At 34.4% G+C, this 25,334-nt stretch overlaps 2 protein-coding genes across 17 annotated transcripts in view; one reads left to right on the plus strand and one right to left on the minus strand.

Moving 5' to 3' along the window:
- The window catches only part of MMS22L (MMS22 like, DNA repair protein), a 135,638-nt gene extending 119,954 nt beyond the window's left edge, over positions 1-15,684 (plus strand). For 5 of the 6 annotated variants that reach the window (XM_057738450.1, XM_057738449.1, XM_057738451.1 and 2 more), the window contains 6 exons: positions 1,094-1,263; positions 3,093-3,304; positions 6,100-6,263; positions 9,144-9,240; positions 10,632-10,799; positions 11,269-15,684. In XM_057738450.1, the coding sequence (XP_057594433.1) occupies positions 1,094-1,263; positions 3,093-3,304; positions 6,100-6,263; positions 9,144-9,240; positions 10,632-10,799; positions 11,269-11,362 (905 nt within the window). In that variant the 3' untranslated portion in view covers positions 11,363-15,684. The other variant, XM_057738452.1, reaches the window with a different exon arrangement.
- A 1,301-nt stretch (positions 15,685-16,985) lies between these two features.
- The window catches only part of KLHL32 (kelch like family member 32), a 208,090-nt gene continuing 199,741 nt past the window's right edge, over positions 16,986-25,334 (minus strand). For all 11 annotated transcript variants that reach the window (XM_057738460.1, XM_057738457.1, XM_057738459.1 and 8 more), the window contains one exon: positions 16,986-18,617. In XM_057738460.1, the coding sequence (XP_057594443.1) occupies positions 18,456-18,617 (162 nt within the window). In that variant the 3' untranslated portion in view covers positions 16,986-18,455. The remainder of the gene's footprint in view (positions 18,618-25,334) is intronic.

Genomic DNA, 25,334 nt, shown 5'->3' on the forward strand with positions numbered 1-25,334 from the left:
CCTTTTACAACAGAAGATTAATGTTTCTGTTTGTTGTTCTTAGAAGTGATTATTGGTTGTTTTTTTTTTTTAAATCTGTATATTCTTCTATAAGCATATTTTTGTGTTCCTTCTGAGCTTGAATTTTAAATGTTTTGTTTTATGGAAAAGACTGAATTTTATCATCTTTTTTGCTTTTCTAAGATGGAATAAAATATAAATGTTTATGTGGCACATGTACCACTGCTGTTTGGACAAGTGCTTACTGATCTCCTTTTAAATTCATATTCTTCAGTAAAGCAGACCTCAGTAGCAGCAATATACTGTAAAGGGAAGTTTATATCTGCTCTTAATCACTGTTAAATATAAGTTGCTCATTTTTTACTCTCATTATATGTAGCACTAGACTCCCATCATTAAGCAAACCATAATGTATTTCATGTAGTAAAGAAGTCTGTTTCTCTTCTCTTAGAATCAAAATTTAAAATCATTGTTTCTGCTAAATAACTGAAAGTTACAAAAACTGAAGTTCCAGGAGATTAAGTGATTGCTTCAAGATTTTACAGCTAATCTTTTTTCCTACTTTAACAATTAAATTTAGTTATACCTCTTCTTGTTGCAAACTGGGTTAAGACAGCCTGTAAGTAAATGTAAAATATAAGGAAATAAGGATGTCAATAAAATGTAGAGGAGCATGATGAAGCCCAGGGAAAAGTGAATATATACATAAAAGCATAATATGTGATCTTACAGTGTTCTTAAAGTTGAACTGTAAATTTGCCTCTGAGTTTCCTAGCAGCCAAAGCAAAAAGAGGGATCTGGTTAATTGCAGTATTCAATCTATATATTCACATAATGTATAACCACACATTGTGTGTATATGTTAAATGCCAGTTACTCAGGAAATGTATGTTTTTCTTGGCCCAGAACTCTGAGAGAGTTGTCTCTTTAGCGAAATACTTGGCATAAGTCTTTTGACTCCTAATACATGTTTCTTCCTATTGCCAACTTTAACTTGGTCCTATGTGTTTTAAATATACACTTTTTTAGTGGAATGACAAAATTTTCTGGTTAGAAGAAAACTGTAATTTCTCCTACTGCTCTTCTGTGTTAGGAACTCTTGTCAAATCATGGGCACAGATCTTTGCCACCTCTAAAGCCCAAAAATTATTATTCCGGATCATAGACTGTTTACTGCTGCCACATACGGTATTACAGCAAGAGAAGGAGCTGCCTGCACCTATGTTGTCTGCAATTCAGAAGAGTCTTCCTTTGTATCTCCAGGTATAGTAAGTGTGGCTGGTTAAAAGTTTAAAAAAAAAAAATGACACTTGCCTTAAAACAGTTTACTAATTGCAGATTTCAAACCTATGCATTGTAATCCTAATGTATATGTGTGATGTTGCACTTCCATTGAACAGGTTTAAAATTCCTTTTGTATTGGGCTCTGCGAACAAAGATGGAAGAGGCAAAACCTCCACCCTAAAGAAGCTTAAAGTTGAGAGGAGAGACCGACTAGCATAGACACTCCCAGCAGTGTGCTCAGTATTTTCCTTAGAGGCCTCAACTATCCGTCAGCCAAACTGGGATGAGGAGATAAAGGGAAGAGGATTGTCGTAAAGGATGTTAGGTGTTAAAGAGTAGAGTGGGTAGGAGTTGAAGGACTATTCCTGTCAGAGAGAACGGCATGTAGAGGGCATAAGTTAAAAGAAAACATGACACATAGAGGGAAAGCAAATAATTCTGCTGTGGCTGGAGGCTCGTGCAGGAGGGGCCGCATAGTGAAGGGTTTTGTGTGCTATACTAAGAAGTTTGGACTTGTGGTACATGGGGACTGTTGATCGATTTTGGGCAGAGGAGTGAGAGTAAGCATACCATGTTTACATTTTAGAAAGGTGATTCTGGCGGCAACATTTAAGTTGATGTGGAGGTTAGATTGGAGACTTGGAAGGTAATGAGTAGTTCCTTATCTGAAGGTTTGAACTAAGTGGATATAGAGAGCAGATTTTAGAATCATTTAGAATCTCCAGTCACAAAGTTGCTGAGTATGAGTGTTGTAGAGCAGCAGAAATAGAGTACTTCCTAGATTCCATGGTGGTTGGGTATGTCGATAGTAGTGGAATGCTTGCCTCACGTGGCCCTCTGAAACCAAAATAGTCCACTTAATAGGAATTCTTATAAACTTCCTTAGTTGAAAAATTTGGTGAATTATCCATTTGGCAGAACTGACTTGGAGCTATATCTTTAATTTCTTAAAGGTGTAAGTTCTTCTCTTCAGAATTTTAATAAGTATCCACTTATTACTGTATCCTCTTCTGATATAATATGCTTTTCCTCAAACAGAGCATGAAAGAAACAGGGGTGAGGGAGTCATTGTTTTGTTTTGTTTTTTTCAAGTGTTGTTTAAGTGCTTATGTTTTAACAGCTCTGTGCTATTTTTCATTAGAAATAAACTTTCAAAATTTCTTATTGGGTAAATACCATTTATAGCTAAAATGGAGACATGACAGTCATTTCTGATTTTTTCTCTGGAAAAACACATTGTGAATCACAAAGTACCAAATTATAAATGAACTTTTAGAGCATAATTTGTTGCACAGTTGGTATTATTTAGTAAAATGCAGTATTTAGTAATATTAGCAGAAAAAAATTTTATTTCTCAGGGTGTCGATTTGTTTGTCAGTATCAAATACTGCAATCCATGTGAAAATATCTCATTAACTTCTATACAGACGGGAGGGATGAAGTCAACAGACATGTAACAAGACATTATGAGCTCTCTGTGATGTTGATCAAACTCTTAACTTCTCTAAACCTCAATTTCTCCGGCTGTAAAATCAGAGATACAATAGCACTAAGTCAGTGGGGTGTTTTTTTTGAGAAATTTAAATGGAATAATGAATATAAAGCATGTGGCACAGTGCCTGACATAAAAACCTCAAAATAAGTTGTCATTATTCTGAGTCTTAATCTTCTGTATGTCTCCCCTTTTGTTATTCTTTAAAAATTTACAAATTCTGATATAAATATTAATACTGGAAACAAGATTAGTAACTTCCTAAATTTTTTTTTAACTTTACCTTTTAGTATTTCTCTTTCTTTTTCTCCTGTAGGGCATGTGTATCGTGTGTTGTCAGTCTCAAAATCCAAATGCCTATTTGAACCAATTGCTAGGGAATGTTATTGAGCAGTATATCGGGCGGTTTCTGCCGGCTACACCTCATGTTTTAGGTCTTGGACAACATCCTGTTTTGTTGGCATTGAGAAACTCAGCCACTGTTCCACCGATGTCATCTCTAAAGAAATGCATTGTACAAGTCATAAGGTACATCTAAATATTAAAAATAGGTGGTATTTACAATTTATTATTCTCTATAAAAAATAACAAAGCATCTCAACAGTATTGGCAGTCCTTAGGATACCAGTACTTAGGATGAGTTTAGAAACTTTTTTCCTGAGAAGCATTATCTAAGAATTTACCAAAATGACTTGACAGCCTAAAACAGTGCTCTTTAAATTGCTTGTTTTCTCTGTGTAGCTATTATTTTTCTTATATATGTTCTAAAGATATATATGTACACATATATATTTTATATCAGGTAAACACGAATTGTATTTTGTACTATACAAAATAATTATATTTTGTAAGAGACGGTTAAGTGAAAAGATGAATGCTAATATGAAAAAGGAAGCAATATGAAGTCCTGTTTTTGTTAGTCTACTCTGTCTTAATAACTCAGTTTTATTATTAGGCAGATGAATCAATGAAACTTCTTAGGTTTTCTACTAAACTCTATCTTTTACTACTACATTAGAAATTATCTTTTTTTTTTTGTCTTCATGAAATATTTAGCTTCACGTGAAATTAGTTTTTAAACTTTAAGATGCTATGGTGATATATATTATTCTTATCTAGTTTTTTTTTCTGTATTTTTAATGATGTGGTAGCTTTAATGTCCTGATATTATCCATCAACTCACATTATAGAATCCCATGTCTAAGATCTGTTCTCCCTCTGACCTTTTCTATGTGTGGCTAGTGTTCTGTTCCTCAGGTTTTAAAGCTTTGTTCCCTCCCCTTTTCAAATCTTTGGCAAATGACTGTTTCTGTCCCTTTTCACATCTCTTGTCTTTTATCATTCTGGACTGTTGCCAGAGTCTCCTAACTACTTTCACTGTCTCTGGTCTTTTTTTCCAGTCCCACCTAAACAATTCCTCCAGATTACTTTTCCTAAAACATTTTTCCAGTGTGATAACTTCCTTGCTCTCAAACCTGTATTCGCTCCCTTTTTGCCTGTGGAATGAACTCTGTGCTTCTCAGCTGCTTGTGCTCTGTCACTTAACTTTTCCAGATGTAAGACATATGGTGTCATCTACAGACCCTAATGAGATGGGTTTAATTATTGCCCCTCCAAAATGCTTTACATTTCTCCATATCACAGCTTTGTTCATACCATTTTCTCCAATAAAATCCCATCCCTCTGGGCTAAATACTACCTAGACTTTATGAGACCTACACCTAATATCTCAGTGTACCATGATGCTTCTTTCCTTCTTCTGGAGTCATGTGCTCTGTATGATTCAATTCACAGAATCATGATATTTTTGGCTAACTTGTATCTGAATTTCCAGCGAGATTATAGTACTCTACCACTGTGTTTGAGACATTGCATAGGTAATTTAGTACAAACCAAATGACAGGTGCTGAAGTGAAATCAAATCCTTAAGGTCTTAAAGCTGTTAAAGCACAGTGTTTAGCATCCTGGCTGCTTTCCTTGACTTTCCTATTTACTTTGTGTACAGTAAAAATGTTTTTCTTACGATTTCTAGTTGAAAACCTAAACATGTAACAATTCCTTTTTATATTTTTTTAAACACTCAGGAAAGAGAGATTACTTCCTATGACTTCCTCTGTTCCAAGCTTCTCTACTCCTATAGTTCCCCCATCTTAGGGCTCTTTCTACTGAATTCCCAAGAATTCTGGGATTGTCTTTCAAAGTACCTGTCACGCTGTATTATAATTGTCCCTTTTTTTTTAAATCTAATTTTTGCACTGGACAGTGAGCCCCCATGCTTTCAGAGACCATATTTTACACTCTTGCTCTTAGACTTGTACCTGGCACACCATGTACCCAATAAATGTTTGTTCTAGGCATTGGGAATTCAGTATTAAGCAAAACAGATAAAAAGCCCTTGCCCTCAAAGAATGAATGAATCTTGTCATGTGTAATATTTGTTGGAAGTCATTGTATGGATTAGAAATGATGAAGGCATAGTTCTGCCTTTAAGGAACTTATAATCTTTAGTGATTTCTGCATTCCATTTTGGCAAATTATTATTGCTTTGCAAATATATTTAGATGTCTAGCTTAGATTTAGCTATATTTGACACTTATATTGTCATGACTTTTTATAAACTGAGCAGTTTTCACTTCCGTTTATTCACATAAAAAAGTACACTAACACCTGTTATGAGCTGAGACCTAAGAGGTTGAGGTATAAAAATGAATCAGATAAATTAATATCTTTATGACCTCTGTTGAGTCTGAATGCTAAAAGTTGTCCTGCTTTAAGAGAAGATATTTAATCCTAATTTACCTCTCTAATTCTTTTACTTCATAAGATAAGGAAAGAGGTAGGCTGGAATGGGAAGATGATTTCTAATGTAGTCCTTTTATTTATTTGGAAAAATAAGACCCCCTTTCAAATCCCTAAATAAGTAAATATGAGGAGAGAATCTTCATGCAAATTTGACATTAGAGAAAATGTTGTATTATTAAGGAGCTGATAGAGGAGATCAAGCTTATATTAGAAAGGAAAAAAATTAACAGATTGTTATTAGATTTTGATTAAGCTTATTTTAAGACCAGGTTGCTTTATATTTAGTTTGTATCTGTATTCTGCTCTGGCCCTTATAGCACACCAAAAGGATGTGCAGTCGTTGCTTCAAAAATCTTAGGTTTGAAGAAAACGTGGTAAAATATACATATTTTATAAAAATTTGCTTTACTAATTTTAATTTGGGAGATAAAATAGGCCAGTATCTTTAAAGTATATGACATTTGTTTCAGCTCTACTGAAGCTTTAAAGAGAAGGAGAAATAAAATTGTGCTTCTTTTTAGGAAATCCTACTTTGAATTTAAAGGATCCTTGCTCCCTCCTCGCTTAGCATCCATTCTGGCCTTCATCCTCCAACTTGTTAAGGAGACTAACACTGATGTTTCTGAGGTTGAACTACTCCTCCCTGGAGTATTAAAATGCTTGCTGTTGGTCAGTGAACCTCAAGGTTAGTTTGTTTACGAGTTTGTTTGTTATACTTTTATGTTCACAAATTAAGAGAGTATTCTTTCCTATCAGTTAAATTGACAGTTACAAAAATAAATGGTTATTTTATATCAGTTTTATTATATCATGGCTAAAGAACAAACTCCAGCCAAAAGCTGAGGTTGGGCATGATAAAATGGTTAAAGACTGACATGTTTCAGTCGTTTGGTTTTATTTTTTTTTCTCCCAGGCAGATAGTTTATCTAAGTTTATTTGATTTTTGTTCAATCTGACTCCAGTATTAAATGCAGGTTATTAAATATCAGGTGGCGAAGGGTCAGCATACTTTCTCCTGTTCAGGTTTCTGCTAGAATATGTAAGCTGATCTCTGGGCAAACCTGTAAGCATCCCTTGATCCTTTTGTTTTCAGTCTCATCAGCCTTACTGCCAGTGATTGCTTTAAAATATTATTTACTTAGTCCCCACTGTGAGTAGCATGCTTTAATACGCTTATTGGGAAAATGCAGAATAGTAGCTACCGTTTTATCCTGAAGGGGTTTTTAGTGTAAATAGGATGGTGTGTGTGTGTATTTATTTATCATCATAATGTGATTGTTTGGGGCAGGCTTCTCACATGCTTCTACCTAGGTACTTCTAAGTACTGTGATAAGTGAGTACAGTGTATATCCTAAAGAATATGAGGGCAGCATGCAGAATGGTATCTGAAAGCTCAAACGGCTCTTTGAAATGTTGTTTTATCTCAAAAATGTATATGCATATTTTCTCTTAATCCACATTATTTTGATATTTAAAATGTTCCTCTCTGCTTCCAAGCTTGGTTTTGTGAAAAATGTTGTATTATGTTAATATAAAATACCCTTACTTGATAGTAACACCTCTTCAGTTAAGAATATCCAGAGATAGACCCCAGACTCTTCTTTAGAAATTTTGCCTTCTTTGAAAACGTTTGCATACTTTTAATTTCAGTGAACGCCTGTGGTACTATACAGTACAAAGTTTGGGCCAGAGCAGACAGTAGAGCATTTTAGCTAGCCCCTTGTTCCAGGGAGAGTGATATTCATCACGAAGGAGATCAGGGCTTGGGAGGGGCGTATTGCTGCTCACCCCTAGCTAGTGGTGCATTGCATGTTCCAAATAGAAGGCATACAGAATGCTCTCTCTCCACATTGCTATCTTTGTAAGCTGAAGAAACAGTGTTAAACACAGATTTGTGTGACTGGCTCAGAGAAAATTCCCTGACTCTCCTTGTAGTCTCAGTGTTTAGGAGGACAATTTGTAAAATTGTATAAAGGTAGTGTTACTAAATGACACAGAAATTCCATTCCTAGATACACGCCCAAGAGTATTTTAAACATATGTCCTCTCAAAATACCTGTATATAAGAGCTTGAGGAGTTCCACTTCCAGTATGACAGCATGAGGAGATCTGCAGACCCGCTCCCCAGAAAAGCTAGTGAAAATTATTTAAAAGAGAGCACTTAAATTCTCTGGAAATCGTCGTAAGAGTACACAACAAATGGAGAAACATTTATTTAAGAAAATATACTGAAACTTGGTAGACAGCAAGAAAATGGGGAATGACTGCTAATAGGTATAAGATTTTGGGGGGAGATGATGAAAATTCTGAAATTGTATAGTGGTGCCACAATTCTTATGAATGTGCTAAAAACCAATGAATTGTACACTTTAAAAGGTTGGTTTTTATATGTGAAATATACCTCAATAAAGCTGATTTTTTAAAAAACAATGCTTACTATTAATACTTTATGAAGTCTATTTCTTCATGCTCTGATACATATTCCACAGAAGAACTTGTGAGTTTTGTTTTTGTTTTTTTTCAAGAAAACATCTTTAAGAAGAATCAGTTATACTGGCTCTAAAATTGCATCTAATGTGAGAACTTATTTGCTCAATAAAGACAAGTGTGCTATATCATCCTTATCCACTGTCCTCATGCCATGGAAAACATTATCTGCTACTTAATACTGATTAATTTAGGTTCATATGCATCACATGTTTTGTACTCTTGCCATAGTGGATTAGTTTCTGAAATTTTTCTTGTTCTTAGAGAAAGTAATTTTTTCCCCAGCTACTTATATTTAATGTGCCAAAAACAGCATAACAAAAAATGTATTAGCACTTGAAACGTGGTCTACATTCTTTCTTGATTTTTCCCCCCATTTTTATTTACAAGTACACAGTTGTAAAGGATTTGGTTATATACTGAAAGAACATAAGTGTTCTTTTTGTAACTTTGCTGTCTTTCAAAAGGAAATTAGCATCACACATAGTTGATTTTATATATATATATTTTTTTTTTTTTTTTTGCTAATTTTAAGTGAAGGCAAACTGTTAGTAGTTTCTAATTTTCTACATATATGTTAGTGAGTGGGAGGAATATGCTTATGAATTTAAAAAATCAACCTGCTTGTGTGTAAATCAGCTGAATTATTAAAGGTTATCTTTTGTCAGTATGTAACGGTGTTTGCAGGATTAGGATAGTAGAGTGGTTTTTTTTTGTTTTTTGGTTTTTGTTTTTTAAGAGTTTTGTTGAGCTATAATTGACATACAATAAACTGGATATAGTAGAGTGTTTTTGAATACGGGCTCTTTTCTAACAGAAAGACGTATCTTCACATGTGTTTTTTCAGTTACTGGGTTGTAAAAAATAGACTCTTAAGTGTTTTGTATTTTCTTAAAATGGAAGATAGGGAGACATAAGAACAAAACCAAAGCTCATAACTTTCGCTTTGAAAAATAACAAAAAAGCATGTACATACTTTAAGAAAACAACATATTTTTCTAAATCGAGAGTGCTCATAAAAATGAGAATCCAGATGGTCAATTCAGACAACATGTAATGCTGTGATTTTTCCTCCTAGTTAAAAGGCTGGCCACCGAGAACCTGCAGTACATGGTCAAAGCCTGCCAAGTGGGGTCAGGAGGAGAACCTGCCGCCCAGCTGACTTCTGTGTTTAGGTAACTGGAAAATATGCCAACTGGCAAGAGGACTATTGCCAGCCATTTGACAGCCAACATGTTTTTTTAAATAAGTAATTATCCAAAACATAATGTGTTACTACTTGTTTGTAGTTTCAATTATTGTATTTTTTGGCAGTAGTTTTGCTACGTTGTGTTATTTTATTAAAAAATAAAAGTACCAAGTAGAAGGATAAGTGAGCTGACTTAAAATTACCTGAGAATTTAGTAAGGAAGATTCTTGCATGTATTTAAGAAAAAGAAGTGGGAAACATGAGTCATGATGACAGGTGTACAGGCTTTGGAGCTGTTAAATGTGCTACTCAGGATCGTGTGGAAGCGCCTGTCACTGGTTTTCCTAAACTCACTTTAGATGCTGTGGACCCAGAAAGCTCCATTGTATGTGATTTGTGAAGCATAGGCTTTGTAGATCTGTTGTTCCTTCACAAGAGTAACTGCAACTTGGGGAACATTTTCTGTTTTGTTTTTGCTTTCCCACCTTGCACCCTATAGAGTTTCATGCTTTCTTTTAGGGCAGTACTTTTAAGTATTTCTTTCTCACAGTTTCTACCCTTTCACCTTTATTTCATGTATCTCTATCCTAGCACCACCATGATAAATAGTTTGGGTTCATTTCCTTCATTCTATGTTAGATTTTTGATTCCTCAGTTTTCTTTCTTATCACATAGTTGGCACTTATCAGTTGTTTATAGTTTATTTAAATTGTGATCATTTGAAATAAATAGTAAAACTCTAAGAGAGTAGGAAGGATTTTAAATGAACAAAGATTGCATGTTTGTGAAGTACAGTTTATTGAGCTAGGTGGCTTTTATTTTGTTGCGGGAAAGTGGAAATTTTAAGGTTAAAATACATAATTCTTATTTATAAAAGGTCTTCTATGGGTCTAAAATGTCTTGTTCAGTTAAGGAATATAAAAATTATTATTATTACAAATAACTTGGTTTCCTCATAGAAATATTGTTTGATTTATCTAGAGATAGGAATAACTAAAAGATATACAAAATATCTAGGAAGCCAGACTTGTTTCCTGTTTCAGTCTCTTCTACACCCTCACCACCCAGATTACCACATGCAGAGTATAGCAAAAAAATCCCTGAGATTGGATTTTCCCCCTTATTCTTCCTCCTGGGATTCCAACTCTTCCCTCTCCCTCCTAATGCCGTCACTGTGGTCACGGCTCATACTGAAGCCATTTCTGTTCTTTATTCTTTGTTGTCAGGTGTTAAATAGTCTTCGTATGGCATTTAGATCTTTATAGTAATCTTACATGAAATGATTTTTCTTGTGTTCAGGTTACAGCTCGTTGCCATATAGATACCAGCCCAAGAGATTGCCCGGAAGTAATTCTAAGCAACTTGTTTTACTTTCAGGCAGTTTATCGAGGATTATGGTATGAGATATGATTATCAGATTTACAGCATTTTAGAAACAGTAGCAGCATTGGACAAACAGATTGTTATCCACTTGATTTCTACCCTTACTCAATCTCTGAAAAGTTCAGAGCGAAAATGGGGCCTTGGCAGAAATATTGCACAAAGGTATGTTTGTTAATTTGATTATATCCTTTTGGACAATGATTATGAAGTCTAGATTCATCTTCTAGACGTGGCCTATTTTCCCATTTATAAAAATGTAGAATGTGTTCCAGTGAATAAGATTAATGACAACTAGATAATACGGGTTTTGGTCAAAAATAGATCAAGGCTTTTTTTTTTTTTTTAAATAGACTTACAACGCAGCTGAAGATAGTGCTGGACTATTTAGAGCAATGACACATGAGGGGTATGAGCCTGTATTTCCTAAAGAGATTGTTTTAGAAGGGTCAGTACTCATACTGTAATCCACATGTCCCAAAGTCGTCTGTTAAAGGATCAAAGTACTTTAATCAGATCGTGTGTGGTATGTGTCGACAAGTAGATATTCAGTCAGGCTCAGTTTGTAAATACTTAAATGAAAAGTAATGGAAAAGGTAATAAATATATATCTGTTTTTCTTTTTTCTTTACAGGGAAGCCTATAGCAAACTTTTGTCTCACCTAGGACAAGTGGGACAAGATGAGATACAGAGACTGGAAAGTGATAATATTGAATCCATTTTGTGATTCATCCTCAATATTAATTATAACTATCTAAAGCCATTTTGCACCATTCTGACTTCTACTTTTAATTAATTGTATAATGTTCTGTTAAAAATACTTTCTACAATTTTTTCTTTACATACCTGTACGTATAAAGTATGTAAATAAGGAAATAAAAGTTAATTAAATGTTATAGGAGCTTTGGAACTTGGTAAAACTGCATTCTATTTTGAAGAGGTTTTAGTTAAACTAAAGAAACTTTTCCTAACTGGGAGCGTTACCTGTGTATGTCTAAGCAGGTTTGTACTGGTTGATCCTTGGCCATTTTACTGTAATGTGACTTTCTGCCTTGTAATTTATTTCTGTTTTGTTTTTGTTTCCTTACAAGTAATGTTTTATTATGTTACTATTTCAAATTACCTAGCTGCCCTATGCTGGGTTTTGTGGGGGGGTGGTCAGGAGATAGAATTGTATATTTGTTATATCTTTTTATACTATGTGTGAGGCAAGTTAATAAAATCCTTACAAAGCACACTTAACTCTGTGAGGAATGAGACTGAATCTGGCTAAATGATTATACAAATAATATATAAAAATTTTTTAACTTGGGCCAACAGTGTTTTTATTGGTTTTATATTTGTAACATCTTATGGGAAAACCTGAACGAACTTTTTGGCCAACCCAATATTTGGGTTCCAGCAGTTGCCAGATTTTTTCTCTACTCATCCTTTCGTTTGGAGTTGTCATTAAAAGACAGTTCAGGAGGAGGATCAATGAGCGCCTTTAAGAAAAGAGAATAATATTCTGGAAATTTTTAATATTACAGAATTAACAGAAGAGGTCTGAGAAGTCAGCTGATTTATCTACTTGCTCTTCAATTAGAGCCTCTTATAAACTAGCATCTTACATGTTTGCAGGGAAAGTTTAGTTTCCTATAGCACCTCATCTCTCAACACTTTAACTGTCTCATTCACATTCATTTTACCAGTTGGGCTTTTGTCCTTGACTCCTTTTTCTAGTGAGCATTATTTGGTAAAAAGAACTCCAATCTTAGTGTTGGGAACCCACCTGGGTCTCAAACCTAGCTCTGCTTTGTGACCTTGAGCAAGTTCGTAACCTTTCTGAGCCTCAGTTTCTTCATGGAGAAAAATGAATGATCCTTTTTTAAATTTCACAGTGTTGGTAAGAATCAGTGGGATAATTGATTTATAATTATAATCATATAATTAAAACGTATGTGAAAGTATTTGGTGACCTACATTCTGTTTGGAGGTGTGTAGACGTGACCATTCTGTCTCACGTACAAAGGTGAAGAACACTTCTCAGTTATGTTCCTCTTTCTCTAATGGTATGTCCTAGATGGATGATCCTACTTCTTTACAATGTTTTCTTACATGTTGTGTTTGCTAACTTTGAAATAATTTGTTTTCTTCTTGGGCCTCTAGTGTTTATCATGGTTTTACTATTCCTTCAGAAAAACATTTCAACCCTTTTTTCACTCAAGAAGTGTCTTTTAAAATGAAATGCACTGCAATCAGGAAACTACAGTTAATAGCCCTTTCCTAATTGTAATCTGTGAAGTCTAAAGGACTTCATGACATATAAATGGTCTATTTTCCCCCCCATATAAACTCTTTAATTCAACAAATGGGATGAATAAAAGCCTCTTTAAGGTTACCTAAACCTTCATAGCAATGAGTTTTTCATTATGATAGTGACTCATTAAACTAATGATGTATTTATTATTTTGCAAGTTTTAGCAAATGAAATTTAAGCTCTTTAATGGGATACCTTTAAAGAGGTTACTTGCGTGTGTGTGTGTGTGTGTGTGTGTGTGTGTGTGTGTGTGTGTATTTCCCCCCCAAGGGAAATTGATAAAGATATCTTGGAGAATCTTGTTCCTTAGCTTATGAAACTTTTTAAGGGTTAAGAAAATCTGCTGCTAAATCATGCATGAGGGTATATATCTGTAGATACTAAGAATAACTAAAGTTTATACATAAAAAATCAGTAACAAGAAAAAGTCTGTAACAGTATATGTGTATATATATATGTATTTTTTATGTATCAGAAAAATTTTTAAGCTTTTTTATTAATTGAAGAAAAAAGAAAATTTAGGACTCTGTTCCATTTCTTAAAAATCTTCACTGACCCTTAACTTACTACTATAGTCTTGTCTTTTTCTATTCCCAGTGTTAGAGTATCTTATGCTTCCTTAATGTTCATTTTACCCTAAAAACCCTGTAATCTCTGAGGTGGCTGCTTCTACTGTTGTAAGGTAAGCCAGTCTCTTTTGGTTAAATCTAGAACATGTTCTCAGTTTTCTTGGTCTTTGGCATCTCTGTGACATTGCCTTTTCTTTTATCCTCTTATCCCTTTCTCAGCGATACTGCTGCTTCCTACATACACATTTTTCCTTCTTGTCCCCACTGGTAAGATCTAGCCCTTCACCTGCTTTGTCTCAACATTCTTCTAGTAGTGAACTGATAAAACTAGCTTATATTTTTTCCCTCAAATCTATCTGTGGTGCTAATTTTTCTCTAAACCTGTCTAGTTGGATTCTCCTGAAGTCTCAAGGCAGCATATCAAGCTACACTTGTCACTTTCTTCTCCAGTATAGCTCATGCCTTCATTTTCTACCCAGAGAATACACCACTTCCCTGAGTCATTTAGCCTTGACATTTCTTGGATTCTTCATTGCTCCTCACTTTTCATTTGATCACCAGTACATGCTCTTGTGATTTTTTTTCTTTTTGCCATTACGTGCATCCAAATATTTTTCTATTGGGCACTGTAATCCCCTTATCTCCCTATCTCTGGACTCCTGAAATTTATACTTCACATAGTTCTGACATTAGGGTTCCTAAAATACTACTTTCCTCTTGTTGCTTTTCTGCTCAAGGACCTTCTTTTACTCCCCACTGTTAATAAGCTGACATTCAAGCCCTTCAGTCAGGAGACTTCCTGCCATCTGACGCTATACCTTCTCTTTCCAAACTTACCTCAAGCAGGAGAGTAGACTGTCTTAGCTACCTTCCCTGAATGACATGTTCATTCTACACTGTGTGCCTCATTCAGTTTGCCAACTTTGAATACCACCATTTCTATGGAAACCTAACTTTAAGACACTTAAATAGGAAGAGTTAAAATACACATGTTGGATACATAAGTATTCCAGTCAATTTCTTTAAAATATCAGATGGAGTGTAAAAGAGATGATTGAAGGACAACAGGGTGATGAAAGGGCTTTATTAGACATAGATTTGGTTATAATTTAAATTTCAATTGAACATTTAATTAGGTTTCCATAGGGGAGAAAAAAGCATGGAGTATGGTCTCTGTACAAAAATCATTCATTATTGAGTTCATTTGTATTAGAAGAGTTTTATAGTTTAAATTTTTTATATCTTTACTTATCCCTAGCATATTTTCTTACTAAGCATATTTGACTTTTTCTGTGTTTTTTTGGGTAAGTAAAAAAATTATTATTTGTGGGTTGTTAGACTATGTGTGTGTTTTCATTACGCATTGTTATTGTTTTCTTCCATGCTTCATCGCAGATTTTCAAAACTACTTTGTTCTTAACTAATTACATGGACCCACTTCCGTGTACTTTCACAGAATCTTTGGCAGTTTTTATTTTTACTTCCCCTTTGTTAGGATTATATATCATATAAAAATTTGACAAGCCTTTGCAGTCAGGAAAAGCCTTTAGGAAATCTACCTTCCTTAATCCTACACATTAATATAGCACTTGTGTTTCAAAGATAAAAGGTAGATATCATAGAAACCTCACCAAAAACTGTTATCTGTACTAAACTACTGCTTTTTGATTGCTAGACTTTTTACATAAACCTTACATTTTCCAAAAACTGATCTCCTGCCTACTCCTCCTAGGGTTAAAAATACTGCCTTGTCAGTCAAGTGTAGAATATGCTAGTATAAATAACACGCTTTGTTTGCTTAAAACAGTTGGTTTGGGGAGCTAGCAAAATAGCATATTCTTTCACATATTTAATAAGATGTGAGATCTGTATTTTGATTGTGTGATAAACTATATTGGTAAGGTTACCAAAAATCAGTACCAAATGATTGGAACTTACCAACTTCTGCTTATTGAAGTTTTTGGTATGCTGATAGTTATCCAGTTCATTGCATCTGTGAATTGTGCTTTTAGAAAGATTCTGGCCATTTTTATTCTATAGCGTGTTTTAAGTTATTTGTGTATGTAGTAACGAGATATAATAAAAAATGTATATATTCAGCTTACACTGCACCTTTGATTATTCAACTGCCTCTTTATGACAGAGTGACTCTTTGAAAACCAAAATAAAAACAAACCATGTTACCTGGAGTAATAGTTTTTATCTTATCCCTGTTGCTTCTATACTCTGCTAAAACAAAAGAAAGTTAATTTTTCAGCTATTGTAACAGCTGGAGGGTATACAATATATGTGTGGTTAAACTGTGAGAAGAGGAAAAGTATGAAAAACAAACTAAAAGTAACCAACTGGCATTTTGTTCTTAAAGAGCTAAGGAATTTTATTGCATTTTACATACATATTATTTTAGAGATTCATGTCTTTTCTGGCTTTTCCTCCTAGAGTGACAACACTCTGCTACTACCTGTGTTACTGCTTTTCCTTTTTTAAGGTAAAACCTTGAAATGATGTTTAAATTGTTGGAAGTTTTGTGGTCTTTTGGAAATTCAAATTAATAATTTAAATATAAATACAATATGGTCTTTAAGAGTAAAAATGGAAGATGAATTACTGTAGGATAGTTCACTTAAATGGAAAACATATATTTGAATAGTTTCAATGGGCTTTGGTTTATATGACCAAACATTGTTTCCTAGATTTTTTCTTATTAGCTCTTATGATTGATAATTTGAGGGAAAGGATCGAATATGAGTGATCTGAATTTTTTCTTTTTAGGGGAGGGATGCTGTACTTTGGATGCTGTTCTTTGTAATTATAAATGTTTCTGAAAACCATGTAAAATTTTTAAAAATTCTGACTTCAATTCTGTAACATTACTGAATAATACACTAATGTTAACTGAGGAGAGGTTTGATAATATATACTGATTTGTTTTAAATGAATAGTTAGAAGCCTGCACAGAAATTAGAATAATCTCATGCTGCCTTTCCGTTTATCATTCAAGCAAGTTCACTTTTAGACCATTTCCCTTTCATTAACTGGGTAGAGTCTGGGATTAAAAGTAGATTGTTTTATAAGGTAAAACTGCTGGAAGGAAAATCTGTGTATCAAATAGAAATTTTAGTAAATCTGCAATAATTCTTGTTTAGGTCCTTGTTGAAAAGATTTCTGAAATGCTGGAGTTCATTTTCCTGATATGGTAAGGCATTTTAAAAATTGAATTTAGATGGTATATACCTTTTAAAGAGACTGTTTTCCTTCTAAATATCAATTATCAATATCAATTTCACTTTTCAGGACTGTATAAATACTCTTAAGATTTTCTGTTTGTCTAATCAAAATCTGTTCTTTTAAAAATTTACCATTTTTTCTTACCCCTAGACTCCCCTCCTGCCCTTTAATCTGAATAGCCAAAAGTTTATATTTAAAAATTAATGTTTTAGGTATTTATATAAAGTTAATGAATTAACTCTATATTTAGAATGAAAAATTTTTTTTAATTCACTTCTGATTACTGAAAGTGGTTACATGAACAAAATGACAATTTCCCCTAAGACAAGGATTGCTGAATGATTAAGGAAAAAAAGTCAGAGTAAAATCTTCCTTTTAATAAAGGTGACTTATCCTAACAAGATTAAGGAAAGGGGAAAAACTCACGTTATACTTGTTGAATTTATGTTCAAATGCAATTATTGAGTTGTTTTATTTTTTATTTTTTGTTGTAGACAAAGCAAATCCAAAAACCTAGCCTAAAAAAAAATTCTTATGCATTATTAAAAATGGTAGTAATAAAATATGTATTGGTGGTGGAGAAGAATCCCACAAGCGCTCAAGATTGACATAACCTTTAACAAAGTGGAAAAACTTTTATTAGAACTACTGATTCTAGGTTCAAATTTATGTCAAAGCACTTTATGGTACCAAAATTAGTACAACTAAATTTTTTTGAGCTTTAAAATGCCATTTTTCACTAAATGAGCTTAAATGAAATGTTTGAGAGACTTATTATTTGAAGCAAGGGTTTGTACAAGTTTAGGAATCTTTGGCTTTGGTAAACTCCCTTTTTTATAATTAGCATGTCTCTTTCGCATGCTTTTCAGAATCATTTATCTCATAGCATGTGTTCCAAGTTCTATCCAGTAATTTTTAAACTTCAAAAATAATCTCCCTGCTCACTTACAAGGTTCTGAAGACAGTAAAATACCTTGTAATTTGAGTGACATTTTTTCTTAGGCAAAGTTTTTGGGCATTTGCCTAATCCTTACAACATTCTTAATTAATATGGAAATCAATAACTGCCCTCCTTAAAAGTGAGAAAACTGAAGCACTGTAAAGTTAAGCCCTTGGTCCAAGGTCACAGAGCAACCAAGGTGAAAAATCTGGGTATTCCATTTGCTGTTCCAGTGAACTTCTATTATTCGTATTACCTTGAATAAAATATGGCATTTAAAAATTTATGATGTCATAATGGTGAGTCTCTACTTATACAGTAGGGCTGTATAATGTTAAATTTTTAAAAGAAAAATTACAAACCCAGGCTTAAGTAGTAAAGCGATTAAGTACTGACAATTTTTTTTTTTAAGATCATTGATGGCAGTACTTGTGAAATGAACTGCCTTACAAAGAGGGTAATGTCCTGGACAGCACTGATTAGACAAAGTGTACAAAGAATGTCTTAAAGACCAATGGACCATTAAGTTGGCACCTAAGCTACACCACAATAAAAGTCATACATATTGTACTGTATATTGACACACACCGAGAAGGGTGACAGGCATTTTCAATAATGTGTATTTTAGAAAACTGTTCATTTTTTGCTAATGTTTATCTGAATAGAAGATCTAGAAAACAAAACATGGAAGCATTGAGCACTGAGTATTTTCATGCCCAGTATCCAAAAGTCAGGCCTTTCTTTCCCTCCTGTTCATGATGGTTATTAAGAGAGCACTGGCTTTTCAGATGGTGCCAATCCTGTGATGAGGCACTTGAAGAGTCTGAAGGTTAGGGCATGTGAAATACGGAGCTGGGAGGAAGCATGCTGCTATTCCATTGGAAGCAAAAGGTAGTGTAGGCCCATAGAATACTTCTTCTTTGCCTTCTCTACTCACATCCAATACCTACAAAGAAGAGGAGAAACCTGTACATTAAAGGCAGTTGCTCAAAAATAAAGCTTTGTACACATAAAAGAAAATTAAATTCACTTATGCCACTATGACTATACCTTATGCATTGCTATTTTTCTCACAGTATAGTACTAGAAATGTATTAAGTTCCCGCAAAGTGTTATTTTACACATTTATGTTTGTGTGTGTACCTATATACATATATATTTATAATCATTTAATATTCAGAACAGTGTTGAGGTGTAGGAAGCATTATCCTCCTTTAATAAGACTGCCTTAGGCTGGTTGAATAGCTTGCCCAAACTAGTTGGTAAGTGTTGTTTGTATGCTGCCTTACAAATCATCTGTAAAATGAAAACAACATTGACCTTGCAGCTTTGCTCTGAAATTTGGTGACATCTAGCTCAGTGTCTAGCACAGAGAATATTATAGCTTAGTAGCTGGTTCAAAAAACTCAGTCCAGTTGCTTCTGGAAATTTTTCCCCAGTTATTTCCCCATTAAGCTGGAGTTCAATCTCTTTCTTTATGTGGAAAGAATCTCTTTGCTAATCTGTGCCTCCTGTTACTTCACTGATTCTGACTTAATTTTACTACCAGGCGAATCCTTTCATGAGGGAAGTTGGTCATGTCCTATTTGTCTAACCCTTCCAGTGCTCCTTCCAGCCCTCTTCATCTCAACCTCTCTTCATATGACCTTCTACCTTTATTTAAAACCTTTCCTCCCTTGGGTTCCATATGACTTTCTTCTACCTTTATTTAAAACCTTTCCTCCCTTGGGTTAAAACCTAAAAAAAATTTCATCGTTGACATTGTCCTATTGCTAGCTAGCCACCTTTGGTCCACTTCTTGCACCCCCATCCTAAATATAGGTGTGCCCCAATATTCCAACTACAGACCCCTTGGTGCTCTTCTTCAGAATGATCTTGTCCACTCTCATGCCTTCATCTGTCACCTAAATGGTTAATTTTTAAGCCTTTAATGCAATAGTGCATTATTTTAGATGAAAGAGGCCCTTGAGATTTGGGGATCCAAGCTCATAAAGGAGGAAATCATTAAGGCCTAAAATAAAAGAAAGATCAAACTTGTAGCTTTTTTTTCCCAAATGGACATTTAGCTGTCCCATCCCATTTATTGAACAATATGCCCTGTTGCTACTAATTTTAAATTGCTCTAATATATGCTATATATACATTTTTCTTTGTTCTCTCTTTCATTGATTTATATATCTTCCCACAGTACCACATTTACAGTTATTTTTGACTGGGTAGGGCATGTCTCCCCCATTCATTTTCAAGCATTTCTTGGTTATATGTTTCCTTTCCTGGAGAAACGTTAAGAGCAATTTGACAAGTATTATTCCCCCATCCTGTAAGAAAAAGGAAAACTCCAGTGGAATTTTGATTAGGATTTAATTAAATATAGGAAGTAGAGGTCTTTCAGTATTTACCTCAAATATACAAGAGTATTGTCTTCAAGTTACAGAGAAGAAAACTAAGATACAAAGAAGGTTCGGTGACTTGCTCAGTCACCCAGCTAGTAAGTAGTGGAGCCAGTATTTAGGCTCAATCCAAGAAACAGTGAGGATTTCATGCCATTCATGACATCCTCTCCCCAAATGAATACATTTTTAGAACACAAAATATCAGCTGAGGTCACCATCCAGAGAGATTTTGTCTGGTTCCCTGGGCCAACAGAGACTGCATATGTTAAGCAGATGTAATTTATTTAATCTGTAAGACAGGAAAACGAAGTGTTGGCAGTTTTTTTCCAAAACACTCCCCTGTAAGCTGGCAGAAAGAAGGCATTTGGGAGAAGGAGGTGCCAAGTTGGCAGCATATCCTCCAGCCAAAAAGAAGTAATCATAAATGAAGAGCAGTGAAGGTGATCTGGTGACAAAGACCAATCACTCACACACTTAGGCAGCTGCTCCTTTACGTGCTGCTCGTCCTCCACAGTGTCCAGTTTAGAGTCCATTTCTGTGCCAGACATCGGCTTACCCACCCACTGAATAAACAAGAGCACCTGACTTGCCTCAGGAATCTTTTTAAATTTTCCATGAGTCAGTATGACTAACAAGTCCAAATCTCCATCTTTAAACAAGTGTTAATTTAAGAGCATCTCAGCCTTTCTCTTATTTGGGTTGCCCTTGTAATGGATCAATAGTCTGTGCAGTCAAGCAACAGAAAAAAATAAAATGGTGTGCTTTCTCAACATGTGACACACTTCATCCCTGTGTGGCTGAATCCTACAAAAGACAGTTAAATAAGCTTTGATTGGAATCCAAAGGGTCAGTCTAATGAGACAGGTTATTGGCCGGTATTTTCAAGAGCAAAGAAAATGACTTTAGAACTTCTGGATGTTAACAGACCTATCTCTGAGTTATTTAAGTGTGACCTTCATTAACCTTAGTCAGCCATGCCCTTAGAATCCAAGAATTCTATAGATTTGTGACAATGAAAAATTTAAACATTAACATCTATACTATTTTCTCCACCACTTTCCCATAATTTTCTTTCCTTTTTTCCTCCCCCTCACAATTCCCATCTCAGAATTTATTCCATGCTTTGGAGCTTAAAATATATATATGTATTAATTTTTATTTTATATTGGAGTATAGTTGATTAACAATGTGTTAGTTTCAGGTGTACAGCAAAGTGATTCTGTTATACATATATCTATTCTTTTTCAAATTCTTTCCCACTTAGGTTATTACAGAGTACTGAGCAGAGTTCCCTGTGCTGTACAGTAGGTCCTTGTTATCTATTTTAAATACAGCAATGTGGACATGTCAATCCCAAACTCTCAATCTATTCCTCCCTGCAACCCTTTGCCCCAGTAACCATAAGTTTGTACTCTACCTCTGTGAGTCTATTTCTGTATTGTAAATAAGTTCATTTGTATCTTTTTTTTTTTTTTTTAGATTCCACATATAAATGATATATATTTGTCTTTCTCTGACTTCACTTAGTCACTTAGTATGAAATCTCCAGGTCCATCCACATCACTGCAAATGACATTATTCTTTTTAATGGCTGAGTAATATTCCACTGTATGTGTGTACCACATCTTCTTTATCCGTTCATCTGTCGATGGACATTTGGGTTGTGTCTATGTCTTGGCTATTGTAAAAGTAAACAGTGCTGCAATGAACACTCGGATGCATGTATCCTTTCAAACCATGTTTTTTTTCCAGATATGTGCCTGGGAGTGAGATTGCTGGATCATATGGTAGCTATATTTTTGTTTTTTTAAGGAATTTCCATACTGTTCTCCATAGTGGCTGTACCAATTTACGTTCCCAACAATGGTGTAGGAGGGGTCCCTTTTCTTTACACCCTCTCCAGCATTTATTGTTTGTAGACTTTGATGATGGCCACTCTGACTGCTGGGAAGTCATATCTCACTGTAGTTTTGATTTACATTTCTCTAATAATTAGTGATGTTGAGCATCTTTTCATGTGCCTCTCGGCCATCTGTATGTCATCTTTGGAGAAATATCTACTTAGGTCTTCTGCCCATTTTTTGATTGGGTTGGTGGTTTGTTTTTTGATATTGAGCTGCATGAGTTGTTTGTAAATTTCGGAGGTTAACCCCTTGTTGGTTGCATCATTGGCAAATATTTTCTCTCATTCTGTGGGTTATATTTTCATATTGTTTATGGTTTCCTTTGCTGGGCAAAAGCTTTCAAGTTTAATTAGGTCCCATTTGTTTATGTTTGTTTTTATTTCCACTACTCTGGGAAATGGATGGAAAAAGATACTGCTACAATTTATGTCAAAAAGTGTTCTATGTTTTGTTCTAAGAATTTTATAGTACTGGGTCTTACATGTAAATCTTTAATCCATTTTGAGTTTATTTTTGTGTATGGTGTTAAAGAATATTCTAATTTCATTTTTTTTTACATGTAACTGTCCAGTTTTATCAGCACCATTTATTGAAAAGAATGTCTTTTCTCCATTGTATATTCTTGCCACCTTTGTGGTATATTAATTGACCATAGGTGCATGGGTTTATTTACAGGCATTTTATCCTGTTCCGTTGATCTATATTTCTGGGTTTGTGCCACCACCATACTGTTTTGATGACTGTAGCTTTGTTAGTATCATCTGAAGTCAGGGAGCCAGATTCCTCCAGCTCCATGTTTCTTTCTCAAGATTGCTTTGACTATTTGGGGTCTTCTATGCCTCCATACAAATTTTAACATTTTTGTTCTAGTTCTGTGAAAAATGGCATTGGTGATGTGATAGGGTTTGCATCGTATCTGTAGATTGCCTTGAGTAGTATAGCTGTTTTAACAATACTGATTGTTCCAGTCCAAGAACATGGTATATCTTTCCATCTGTTTGGTTCACATTCAATTTCTTTCATCAGCATCTTATAGTTTTTGGAATACAAGTCTTTTGCCTCCTTAAGTAGGTTTATTCCTAGGTATTTTATTCTTTTTGATGTGATAGTAAATGGATTACTGTTCTAAATTTCTCTTTCTGATCTTTCATTGTTAGCATATAAAAATGCAACAGATTTCTCTGTATTAATTTTGCATCCTGTAACTTTAACAACTTCAATGATGAGCTCTAGTAGTTTACTGGTGGCATCTTTAGGATTCTCTTTGTATAGTATCATGTCGTCTGCAAACAGTGACAGTTTTACTACTTCTTTGCCAATTTGGATTCCTCTTATTTCTTTTTCTTCTCTGTGGCTATGGCTGGCACTTCCAAAACTATGTTAAATACAAGTGGTGAGAGTGAGCATCCTTGTCTTTTTCCTGATCTTAGAGGAAATGCTTCCAGTTTTTCACCATTGAGTATGATGTTAGCTGTAGGTTTGTCAAATATGGCCTTTATTATGAGGTACGTTCCCTCTGTGCCAACTTTCTGGAGAGTTTTTTCATAAATGGGTGTTGAATTTTGTCAAAAGCTTTTTCTGCATCTATTGAGATGATCATACAGTTCTTCTTCAGTTTGTTGATGTGGTGTATCACACTGATTCATCTGTGGATACTGAAGAATCCCTGCATCCCTGGGATAAATCCCACTTGATCATGGTGTAATGATCCTTTTAATGTATTGTTGGATTCAGTTTGCTAGTATTTGTTGAGGATCATCAGTGATATTGGAATGTAATTTTCTTTTCCTTTTTTTTTTTTTTTTTTTCTGATATCTTTGGTCTTGGTATCAGGGTGATTGTGGCCATGTAGAATGAGCCTGGGAGTGTCCTTCCTCTGTGAATTTGGGGAATAGTTTCAGAAGGATAGGTGTTAACTCTTCTCTAAATGTTTGGTAGGATTCACCTGTGAAGCCATCTGGTCCTGAACTTTTGTCTGCTGGGAGTTTTTAAATCACAGATTCAAATTCAGTACTTGTGATTTGTCTGTTCATATTTTCTATTTCTTCCTGGTTCAGTCTTGGGAGAGTGTACCTTTCTAAGGATTTGTCCATTTCTTCTAGGTTGTCCATTTTATTGGTATATAGTTGCTTGTAGTAGTCTCTTATGATCCTTTGTAGTTCTGTGGTGTTCACTGTAACTTGTTTTTCATTTCTCATTTTATTAATTTGAGCCCTCTCCCTCTTGATGAGTCTGGCTAAAGGTTTTTCAACTTTATCTTTTTAAAAACACAGCTTTTAGTTTTATTGATTTATTGTTTTCTTCATCTCTGTTTCATTTATTTCTGCTCCGATCTTTATGATTTATTTCTTTTAACTTTGGGTTTTGTTTGTTCTTCTTTCTCTAGTTGCTTTAGGTGTAAGGTTAGGTTTTTATTTGAGATTTTTCTTGGTTCCTGAGGTAAGACTGTACTGCTATAAACTTCCCTTTTAGAACTGCTTTTGCTGCATCCCACAGGTTTTGAATCATTGTGCTTTCATTTTCATTTGTCTCTAGGTATTTTTTTATTTCCTCTTCTATTTCTTCAGTGACCCATGGTTGTTTAGTAGCATATTGTTTAGCCTCCACGTGTTTCTGTCTTTTGCAGTTTTTTTTTTCTTGTAGTTATTTCTAATCTCATAGTGTTGTGGTTGGAGAAGATGCTTGATATGATTTCAGTTTTTTTTTAATTTACCAAGGCTTGTGATCAATCCTGAAGAAGGTTCACTGTGCAGTTGAGAAGAATGTGTATTCTGCTGCTTTTGGATGGAATGCTCTATAAATACCAATTAAGTCCATCTGATATAATGTGTCATTTAAGGCCTATTTTTCTTTATTGATTTTCTGTCTGGATGATCTGTCCATTGTTGAAAGTGGGGTGTTAAAGTCCCCCATTATTATTGTGTCACTATCAATTTCCCCTTTTATGGCTATTAGTATTTGCCTTATAAGTTGAGGTGCACCTGTGCTGGATGCATATATATTACAATTGTTATATCTTCTTGGATTGATCCTTTGATCATTATGTAGTATCCTTCTTTGGCTCCTGTAACAGTCTTTATTTTAAAGTCTATTTTGTCTGATATGAGTATTGCTACTGCAGCTTTCTTCTGATTTCTATTTGCATGGAATACATTTTTCCATCCCCTCACCTTCAGTCTGTATGTGTCCCTAGGTCTGAAGTGGGTCTCTTGTAGACAGCGTATATTGGTCTTGTTTTTGTATCCATTCAGCCAGTCTATGTCTTTTGGTTGGAGCATTTGGTTGAAGCATCTGTTTACGTTTAAAGTAATTATCAATATGTATGTTCTTAATTGACATTTTGTTAACTGTTTTGGATTTGGTTTT

This window comes from Hippopotamus amphibius, chromosome 6 (genome assembly GCF_030028045.1).
Source record: "Hippopotamus amphibius kiboko isolate mHipAmp2 chromosome 6, mHipAmp2.hap2, whole genome shotgun sequence".
Lineage (NCBI taxonomy): Eukaryota > Metazoa > Chordata > Mammalia > Artiodactyla > Hippopotamidae > Hippopotamus > Hippopotamus amphibius.